The sequence below is a fragment of the Ostrea edulis genome, chromosome 6 (assembly GCF_947568905.1).
Source record: "Ostrea edulis chromosome 6, xbOstEdul1.1, whole genome shotgun sequence".
In the NCBI taxonomy this organism is placed as follows: domain Eukaryota; kingdom Metazoa; phylum Mollusca; class Bivalvia; order Ostreida; family Ostreidae; genus Ostrea; species Ostrea edulis.
This window is the reverse complement of record NC_079169.1, coordinates 24,164,481-24,175,865: the sequence shown is the minus strand read 5'-3', so window position 1 is coordinate 24,175,865 and position 11,385 is coordinate 24,164,481. Positions and strand designations below refer to the sequence as shown.

Sequence of the window (11,385 nt, the reverse complement as noted above, 5' to 3'; positions counted from 1 at the left end):
AACATCAGCATAAATTTTTCATTTTCATTTTCAACTTTGATTGAAATTAGCCCAGTGGTTCTGGAGAAGATTTTCATATATATCAGCATGTAAAAATTTTATCCCCTTTATATGTGGCCCCACCCTACCCCTAGGGGCCATGATCTGAGCAAATTTGAATCTACTTTATATCAGGAAGCTTTCAGGTAAATCTCCACTCTTCTTGGCCAGTGGTTCTTGAGAATTTTTTTTAAAGATTTTCTTTATACATTCGCATTTATAAATTTGATACCCTTTTGTGGCCCCAACATACCCCCAGGGGTCATGATTTTTACAATCTTGAATCTGCACTATATCAAAAAGCTTTCATGTAAATTTCTGCTCTTCTGGTCCAGTGATTCTTAGAAGATTTTTTCATTTTTCTGATTATTTCCCCTATGAAGGATGCATGGCCCTTCATTTGAACAAACTTGAATCCCCTTCACCCAAGGATGCTTTGTACCAAGTTTGGTTGAAATTGGCTCAGAGGTTTTAGGGAAGAAGATGAAAATGTGAAAAATTTACGCCGTTGACGGACAATGGACAAATTTTGGTCAGAAAAGTTCAGCTCAGGTGAGGCAAAAAAGAAATCACTGACTAAAACAGAATTGTTTAGATTGCAAGATTTTTTCTTCTACAAAACCCTCCACAACAAAATAAAGTTCCTTCCAGAAATTGGAAGTAATTAATGCAATACATTTATTTTTGTTTGAATTTGTACAAAGTGGTTTTATATTAAAATTCTGACAAATACATGTACATCCAGACTTCGGTGAGTGTTGGCTGAAGTTTGAAGAGTGAATATTTTTCCTTCGAAGTGGTCTATGTAAAACGGCAGAACATACCCGATGTGGAAGCCGTCCATGTGATGTCATAACCACGGTGAGATATCGAGGAATCTGTCACCAGATTCATCCACAAACTGTTTCCTGTTGCAAACACTGGGTTTGGTATTGTGTTTCCACACAACTGATCTACGATCGGGGATGAGGCTGCAGAACCATTACGTATCTGTTAAACAACAACAGCAGATCTCAAGAACATTTAACTACATCTTTGCAGGAACAATATTTAGATTTTTGTGGGAGCAATATTTATATAGTTCGATCTTTACATGTACTATCAATAAGAACACCGTATTTTCATTAGTAAGAAAATAACATCAAGCTTTGCCAAAATGAATTTATATATTCATAGGTTAAAGCAAATATGACTAACATGAGCTTGCTTGTATGGCCCACATTTGCACAAAAATCAAGGGTATGTATAATTCCCAATATTCAGCAAAAGCAATTTTCATTGTAAATTTTCTAATTCTATATGTATTTCTAAAGTTCTATATCAGAAAGAGCAGTGAGCCTCTGCTGTGTCAGCAAGTTTAAATATAATTTTTTATCATATAATAATTAGTTACATTTAGTCATGATTCATACACCAATTCTGCACTGTGCGATACAGATGACATCACAATAGCCGATATCAACCACTGGTTCAAAAACCACAGTACATATCAGACCTGTGTGCAAAACTGTATGTCGATGTATTCGCTTGTAATAATCAATGTACACGTATCAAGTATATATTTACCATATATGGCATATCAATTTATTATATACCCCTCAATATTTCATTTTTTGATACTGTGGATTTGATTTTCCGGATCACCACATTGGTTTTCTGATTCCGTATCAGTATCCCCTGAAACTGATGACGTCACAATGCATCAACACAAAGTTTTTTGTGGAAAATATTGACAGTGTCACAAGCAAAACTGCGTATACACAAAATATAATGTCACTGTATGTCTGTGTTTTTTTTTTATGATTTGGATTACACTTATTATCTGTTAATGTGGATTTAAAAACACATAAGGGGGTATATGATAAATTTATCGTAATATTACTACTGCAGAATGTGATCTGAAAAGTTGGTTCACGTCTCGTTGACAGACGCAGATCATCAGTTCAAACTAAAATGTGATCTATGATCTGTGCTTGTCAACTCGATGTGATCTGACTCCTCCAATTAAGTTACAGTAGTAATAATATGTATGTATCATAGTCTTTAATATAGTAAATCAAAGTTTTTACCACAGGAATAATCATAGTTTTTACCATTATAGTAAATCAATGTACCAAAGTCTTTACCATAGTAAGTCGATCAATGTATTAAATTAATATTCCTTAATCTATCTTAAATATTGCAATGTAAAATAATTAACGTAAATGTAATAATTCAAAAGAATAGCATTATAGGTAAAATCAACCCTCTTACCCCATATCAGATAAAAAATTCCCCATCAAAAACAATATTCAGAGCTCCCTTGATATATTGCCCCCCGTTATAATGCCACCCCTGCTTATTGCCTGAAAATCCTAAAGAACAGATTTCTCCCCCATGTTAACATCCCTGTTATAATGCCAACCCCGTATAATGCCATATGCTACCGATTTTCACAAACAAATAGTCAAAATTTTATAGGGTTTACCCTCGATGATAATGCCAATTACCTAGCACCCATCAGTAATCACATCTGTACTTTGAGGACAGTGCGGTGAAGTCAGGTTAATTACAAATACTTGCTGAATTAAACTCTAGATTAGCTAAATGTTTATACAGAATGAAACCTAAATAAATTTATGGAATTCAATTTCTTTTGATTGCTCAGTGAATTGTCTGTAATGGTGAATTTGTTATATTGCCAACCCCGCTTTATTGCCCAAACTGGTCTTGAACAAAAGTTGGCAATACAATGAGGGAGCACTGATACTGTATGTATACAATTGTAAGTATGAAAAAGTGCAGAAAAGGTGCAATATCAATACATGTACCTATACCTTCTAATTATATTACTGTGGCAGATATGTACTGATCTTGCAAGGCCATCACATAGAGGACTGCACCTCTAGATACAAGTAATCACAGACACTCTACATAACCATAGCAACAGATGAAGCGAGCCCCTACCTCTGATCTGAGACCCTAATAATCCTAAATAAATCATTGAACTCTAATTGATTCACCTAGAATCAGCTGGAGTAAATAGCACTAACAGTAAATGAAGAACTTGTAAAGAGCGTCATAACTTTCAATCAACCCAACAAAATACATAGTTATAACAGAGAATATCAAAATAAGTATAGTCACTGTGAAGGATGGAAAACTAAACATAATGTGAAGTAATAAGCCTCCTATGTTGAAACCAGTGCAGTGAAATAGGAGAATATGAAGTAAGCCTCTGTTAAATTAAAACCAGCATAATAAAATAGCAGAATGTGAAGTAAGCCTTCTATGTTGAAACCAGCATAGTGAGATAGCAGAATGTAAAGTAAGCCTTCTATGTAGAAACCAGCATAGTGAGATAGCAGAATGTGAAGTAAGCCTTCTATGTGGAAACCAGCATAGTGAAATAGGAGAATGTAGAGTAAGCCTTCTATGTAGAACCCAGCACAGTGAAATAGTAGAATGTGATGTAAGCCTTCTATGTAGAAACCAGCATAGTGAAATAGCAGAATGTGATAAAGTGCAACCTTGATCATGAGCTTGCTGAAATTTTGTGGGCCTGGAGTGTGAGGCATAAGAGACAAAAGTTCTTTACCTCCAGATAATCATAGCGACAACTGGCGTGGGACTCGATGTAGAAGTAGTTAAAGTAAAGTGTGACAAATGTTCCAGAGGGCGCCATTATCAACATCTCACAGTAGCTGTTCCTTGGGTAGTTCCCTGGCCATCCAGGGCTGAAGATCTTACCCCCAGTGCCAGTGTAGGTTCTGTTACAATCTGTAAATCATCACAGTCATTTAAAACACATTTCTAATTCCTAACAATGATATATATACTGGATAGTCCTATTGAATTACAATATCTGGGATTGATTCTATATTTTAGCTCAACAATACCTATAAAACAAAAGGAAACATTAAAAACTTAATTGAATGATCAATAACCAAACATTCTCCAAAGCCATAATTAATCAATTCCATCTAGATCTGTGTCATTACATTCAGTGTATCCTGTTGCTATTTAATGAACAGAAAGAATTTCTTCATGTCTGTTTCATTCACTGGCTGTTTCAGATATAGTTTTTGTTGAATCTCACTTACTGCATGGCTACTTGGTACTTTAGAGGGAACCCCTGTTTGTTGAATCATACTTACTATGGCTACTTGGTACTTTAGAGATAACCCCTGTTTGTTGATTCATACTTACTATGGCTACTTGGTACTTTAGAGAGAACCCTTGTTTGTTGAATCATACTTACTATGGCTACTTGACACTTTAGAGAGAACCCTTGTTTGTTGAATCATACTTACTATGGCTACTTGGTACTTTAGAGAGAACCCTTGTTTGTTGAATCATACTTACTATGGCTACTTGGTACTTTAGAGAGAACCCTTGTTTGTTGAATCATACTTACTATGGCTACTTGGTACTTTAGAGAGAACCCCTGTTTGATGAATAATACTTACTATGGCTACTTGGTACTTTAGAGAGAACCTGTTTGTTGAACCATACTTACTATGGCTACTTGGTACTTTAGAGATAACCCCTGTTTGTTGAATCATACTTACTGGCTACTTGGTACTTTAGAGAGAACCCCTGACTTCCTGAGGTAGACGTCACAGCATAATTAACCTGCAGCATTCGTCCTGCTGAGTCAAACGGAGGAGGCAGGTTGGTACCACAGTATAGGTGAGACCGCCCATTCCATCCCTTGGGTTACAGAAAAAGTTTTCTTCAAACTGATGAAACTTACTGTGTTTAATTATTGGTCAGAAAAATACTAATGAAAATTGTACTTAAACATGGCTGGAGAGAAGTCATTTCATGGACTACACTATCATTTTTCTTATTCTCTAGAAAGACCACTTTGCCTTTTGATCTTGTGCAAAGCAATGAAATAGAATTATTGTTTTTAGAAATTGGTGTGTTACCTGTATGTTTTTTATCCTGCTCTATTTTTGAAAAACTACTTTGCACTAGATAATAGATGTATTAGTATAACTATCATATACAATTGATAAATAATTTACAATTCATTTATAGGAGAGTAAGTTTTATCTAATCACAGCAAAATGGGGCATGAACCCTGAACCTAGGGAATGAATTTCACAGTTTTGTTAAAGGGCTCATATCACTCACTGTAATTATGCTATACAACAGTTTGACTTTTTGATGTTTAAAAGCAATAAGGTTTTCCAAGATATATAATGCATTTTCAATATATGACCAACTTATAGCCTCAACCTGGGGTATGAACCCTGAACCCAGTTATCATGAATTTCACAGATTTGGAATAGGGTTCATTGCTCATTATGATCATGGAGCCAACAGTTTGACTGCTTGATGTCCAGAAGTAAAGAAGAATATTTTCCAAGATATAAATTAATGCATTCCAGAATAAAAAAGGAAATTCCAGGAGTACTTTTTCTGGGTTTCAGAGCAAATCTGTCATAGGGTAAACGAATTAAGATAGAGGAATGTTCTCCTATCTCAATGCTGATGTAGTAACATTACTCTATCCTCTGTGGATCTTATTGCTCAAAATCTCTGATAGAGGAATGTTCTTATCTCCAATGATGATGTAGTAACATTACTCTATCTTCAATGATCTTATTGCTCAAAATCTCTGATAGAGGAATATTCTCCTATCGCAAATGCTGATGGAGTAACATTACTCTATCTTCTATGGATCTTATTGCTCAAAATCTCTGATAGAGGAATATTCTCCTATCTCCAATGATGGTGTAATAACATTATTCTATCCTCTGTGGATCTTATTGCTCAAAATATCTGATAGAGGAATGTTATCCTATCTCCAATGATGATGTAGTAACATTACTCTATCTTCTGTGGAACCTATGATAGAGGAATGTTCTCCTATCTCAATGCCGATGTAGTAACATTACTCTATCCTCTGTGGATCTTATTGTTCAAAATCTCTGATAGAGGAATGTTCTCCTATCTCCAATGATGATGTAGTAACATTACTCTATCTTCAATGATCTTATGCTCAAAATCTCTGATAGAGGAATGTTCTCCTATCTCCAATGATGGTGTAATAACATTACTCTATCCTCTGTGGATCTTATTGCTCAAAATATCTGATAGAGGAATGTTATCCTATCTCCAATGATGATGTAGTAACATTACTCTATCTTCTGTGGAACCTATGATAGAGGAATGTTCTCCTATCTCAATGCTGATGTAGTAACATTACTCTATCCTCTGTGGATCTTATTGCTCAAAATCTCTGATAGAGGAATGTTCTCCTATCTCCAATGATGATGTAGTAACATTACTCTATCTTCAATGATCTTATTGCTCAAAATCTCTGATAGAGGAATATTCTCCTATCGCAAATGCTGATGGAGTAACATTGCTCTATCTTCTATGGATCTTATTGCTCAAAATCTCTGATAGAGGAATATTCTCCTATCTCCAATGATGATGTAGTAACATTACTCTATCTTCAATGATCTTATTGCTCAAAATCTCTGATAGAGGAATATTCTCCAAACGCAAATGCTGATGGAGTAACATTACTCTATCTTCTATGGATCTTATTGCTCAAAATCTCTGATAGAGGAATATATATTCTCCTATCTCCAATGATGATGTAGTAACATTACTCTATCCTCTGTGGATCTTATTGCTCAAAATCTCTGATAGAGGAATATGAGATTTTTATGATTTTTAGGTCACCTGAATCATTCAGGTGACCTATTGCTATCTGTTTTTGTCCGTCGTCGTGCGTTAACATTTGAACATTTTCAGCTTCTTCTCTGAAACCCCTGAACCAATTTCAACCAATTTTGGCATATAGCATATGTGGGTGGAGGGGAACAAAAATTGTGAAATTTGTGGTCCCTGCCCTCCCCCCCCCCCCCCTGGGGCCTGAAGGGTGAGGGAAAAACCATCAAAATGAGTGTAATTTTAAAAAATCTTCTTCTTTACTCCTGGACATCAAGAAGCCAAACTGTGGGCATAATTATAATGAGCGTTGAGCCCTCTACCAAAATTGTGAAATTCATGGCCCCTGGGGCAGGGGTTCTAGTGTTAGGGTGGGGCTCTATTGGTCATATAGTGAAAATGTAGAAATTCTTTGAAAATCTTCTTCTCTGTCTCTGGGTATTAAGTAGACAAACTAATAGCATGGTAATGATGAGCAAGGATGCCTCTTTAAAAATTGTGAAATTCATGGCCCCTGGATCAGGGGTTCTGGTGTGTTAGGGTGGGGCTCTATTGGTCATATAGTGAAAATGTAGAAATTCTTTGAAAATCTTCTTCTCTGTCTCTGGGTATTAAGTAGACAAACTAATAGCATGGTAATGATGAGCAAGGATGCCTCTTTAAAAATTGTGAAATTCATGGCCCCTGGATCAGGGTTTCTGGTGCTAGGGTGGGGCTCTATAAGTCATATAGTGAAAATGCATTATTTCTTTGAAAATCTTCTTCTCTGTCCTTGGGTATTAAGTAGACAAACCAATAGCATGGTTATGATGAGCAAGGATGCCTCTTTCAAAATTGTGAAATTCATGGCCCCTGGGTCAGGGGTTCTGGTATTAGGGTGGGGCCCTATTGATCATATAGTGAAAATGCATTTTATTTCTTTGAAAATCTTCTCCTCTGCTGCTGGGTATTAAGTAGACAAACTAATAGTATGATAATGATGATCAAGGATGCTTCTTTCAAAACTGAAATTTATGGCCCCTGGGTCAGGGGTTCTGGTGCAAAGGCGGGGCTGATTGATTATATAGTGAAAATGCAATATTTCTTTGAAAATCTTCTGTTTTTGTCCGTCGTCGTTCGTTAACATTTGAACATTTTCAGCTTCTTCTCTGAAACCCCTGAACCAATTTCAACCAATTTTGGCATATAGCATCTGTGGGTGGAGGGGAACAAAAATTGTGAAAATCGTGGTCCCTGCCCCCCTGGGGCCTGAGGGGTGGGACAAAAACCATCAAAATGAGTGTAATTTTAAAAAATCTTCTTCTAAAATGACACATGTACTTCATGACCACATAGCTATTCAATGTTTCTTCCATCCAAAAGTAAAATTCTTATATTTAAACACAAACCTAATTCAAACATTGGAAGGTTGTTACATGATACTCAGGTGACCTATAAGGCCCCTGGGCCTCTTGTTGTGGAAATAACATCATAATACCAGGTGAATGTGACATCATTGATACAAGACTTCCCAGATATATGCCTCTATTAAGAACAACTAAATGGCCAAGAGTAACAATAAAGTAATGTCAAGTTTATTGACTGAATTTTAAAGATATGTAAATTTGGGGCCGATCTGCACCCTTAGAGCCCCTAGCTCAAGCACCGTCCTTAGATGTGTAAAGTGTTTTAGTTATATCTATTGTATATTTCATCGTGCTAATTTATAGATTTTGTTTGCCCAACTATCTATTTTGTATTGCTTGTAGGAGTTATGAGATTGATCACTGTTCGTTATCTTCACCTTGCATTTGTAACACTGTGTTAAATGTGTGCAGTGCAACATTTTGAAGTGTGACAGTAGTAGTTCATCTGATATAATGTAATGCTGTAATGATTATGGGTATATATGTATATTGTTTAAGAATGTACATTCCTCTCCCAAGGCCCTTAATCACACACACTTAAAGGCCGGCAATTGGATATAAAAGCAGCCAATCGGTGAAAATGGTGGAATATATGAATTTTCTGGTCACATTCAGATTGCAGCACTTATTTTGCAAAAATAATGATTAAGCTGTTGTACTTAAATTTTAAAATGGGTATGCTTGTTCCCCTCATAACTGTGCATATATTGGCCATATCTATTTTAGATATAAAATCTCATGAAGTTTTAATTTTCAATATACATGTGTATGACCAAGTTAGCTCCACCCTAGGGTCTGACCTCTCAACCCAGTGGTCATGAATTTCATACATTTGGTAGGGGGCTTAATGCTCATCATAATCATATAAACATTTTGCCTCCTTGATGCCCAGAAGTAAAGATTTTAAAGATATAATGCATTTTTATAAATACATGACCAACTTAATCCTACCCTAACGTATGAACTCTGAACCTTCACAGTTTTAGTAACTGTCTCAATGCCAATTACAACAATGCAAATAGTTTGACTGCTTGATGTCCAACCGTAAAGAAAAAGATTTTTTAAGATTACAGATCCCAGAGAAGCAGAGTCCATGAAATTTACAATTTTCCCCCTTCACCCATAAATGTTATACACCAAAAGCAGTTGAAATTGGTTCAGCTGTTGAAGAGAAGAATTAAGCTGAAAATGTTTGATGGTGTATGACTCAGCTGTCGAAGAGAAGTAGAAAATGTTCAAAAGTTTACAACCAACACACAACGAAGGACAAAAACAGATAGCAATAGGTCACCCAAATGAATCAACTCTGTGACCTAAAACAATAAATACATAATGATTGTAAATATAAAACTACAGGAATTTTAATAGTTTCATAATATCAAGAGAGGACACTGAATTGTTACGCTATAAACAACTTCTATCCTTTTGACAAGGTAGAAAATTTTTCTAAAACAACAGTATATGTTATGATGATATTGCTTTACCAGTGGAGAGTCCCGGAGTTCTATAAATTCTACAGAACAGTTGTTATCACTGATGAGGTTTAGTCCAGTGAAAGAAATACGAATCTGATTGGAGCTATCCCCGGTGTCGATTGTCCAACGACACCGCAAGTCCTGACCCACGGGACGCGGATAGGAGGGCGAGCTGATGGTCTGGGGGCTGTCTGTAGCAGAAAACGCCCCTCCACACAGAGCTGTATAAAACAGAGAATTTCATCAAATGAAAAGACCATCCATTCAAATTAGGCAGTGTCAAACCCAATCTAGTATACCTACGAACACACTGCTGCAATGCCTAAAATGATTTTCTGATGTGATATAGATAACAAAAGGCCCATGGGCCACAAAACCTACCTGACCTAATATGCTCAAAACATAAAATCTAATGATATGGGACACAAGTATACTTTAAACCCTGATAGTTATTCCATCCTGGGTCCAGGTAACAACAAATTTAAACGTGAATAAGAATCCTTTCTTACCATCCTCTTGCTGGTAGGTGGCATTGAATCCGGTGCCGTGTATGGTATAATCCGCCACGAATCTGACGTAGAGAACGTTGGAAGTGGATCTAATGGGAGAAGGGAGCTGGTTTCCGCAGTATCTTCCAATCAGTGGGTCGTCAACACTCAGTCCATCGTGAACCTTCATTTATTGCATACTCTCAAGTCGACAATGTTAACATCATACATCAATTCAAAAGTGCCTTTATTTTTTTTTTTATATCGAATTTTATTTGTCAAAAATAATAAAGTGTTTGTCTTCTGTCTTCCATGGTTATTTTAAACTTATGTAATTTATGATTCATAATATCAACATAGAAATCTCAATTTATTGATGACATGAAGCAGCAACATTTTGTGGCTTATCAAAAAATAAATTAACTGACTACAAATCTTTCTTTATGAATGTCAATCAACTAATTAAAGTGCATGTAACCAATGAAACTAATTTTTTAAAGAACAAAACTTTAGCAGTTCAAGGAGAAATTAATTCAGGTTGGTGGGCTAGAATAGGCTCAAGTGAAGAAACACAACACATTTTCCTTCGACCTACAAATGATTAGGTTAGGAAGCGAGCTGAATCTCGAGAAATTCTGAAAATTGTGTGTACATGGTCCTCACAATATATAGCATACTTCTTCTGTAAAGCTCTTACCAGTACATAATCGTATCGACAGTCCATGGCATGCTCCAAGTCCATACTCTCAAATCGAAGATTGACCACCTTATTATCGCCAACAATGATTGTCCACTCACAGCTCTGGGCATCATATATCCCATCTCTGTCCATGTCCACGGAGCCAAAGCGACCCGAGGTTGAATTCAGTACACCCCCACAGCCCTGGTTTACGCCTGTATGAGATGAATTAGTACTTAAAACAAAATTAGAATACTAATCCCCTTGTAACATGGTTGTGGAGGGAAGTAATTGCCTGTTCATTCAAGTGTTACATATCTTGCCATGCTAGCAAATGTCTAGGTTTCACGGCAAATAGTGAAGGTTGCTGGAAGAAGTATTAAAAAAATTTCTTGAGCAATAAGATTGAAATCAAATTTTTCAATCAAATTTTGTCAAGACTTGCAGGAATGGTACCTTATGTAAAATCTTTTGTTGCTATTGATTCTCAGGAAATTAAAAAATTTCTTGTGGATAATTTCAAAACTGAATCCCTTGTCCAATTTTCATAAATTTTTCTGAAATCAAGGTATTTTCCATAAAGGTCTTAGCTGATACTGTTTTTTTAAGATTAAAAGAGAGATTTT

The 11,385-nt window shown here is 36.0% G+C and overlaps 1 protein-coding gene across 2 annotated transcripts in view; it reads right to left on the bottom strand.

The window, feature by feature from the left end:
- LOC125648020 (cubilin-like) overlaps positions 1-11,385 on the bottom strand; it is a 123,383-nt gene that overhangs the window by 1,658 nt on the left and 110,340 nt on the right. For both annotated transcript variants that reach the window (XM_056142106.1, XM_048874909.2), the window contains exons 60-65: positions 10,778-10,974; positions 10,102-10,264; positions 9,602-9,813; positions 4,590-4,731; positions 3,617-3,798; positions 864-1,029 (exon numbers count right to left, since the gene is read on the bottom strand). In XM_056142106.1, coding sequence (XP_055998081.1) covers positions 864-1,029; positions 3,617-3,798; positions 4,590-4,731; positions 9,602-9,813; positions 10,102-10,264; positions 10,778-10,974 — 1,062 coding nt within the window. The remainder of the gene's footprint in view (positions 1-863; positions 1,030-3,616; positions 3,799-4,589; positions 4,732-9,601; positions 9,814-10,101; positions 10,265-10,777; positions 10,975-11,385) is intronic.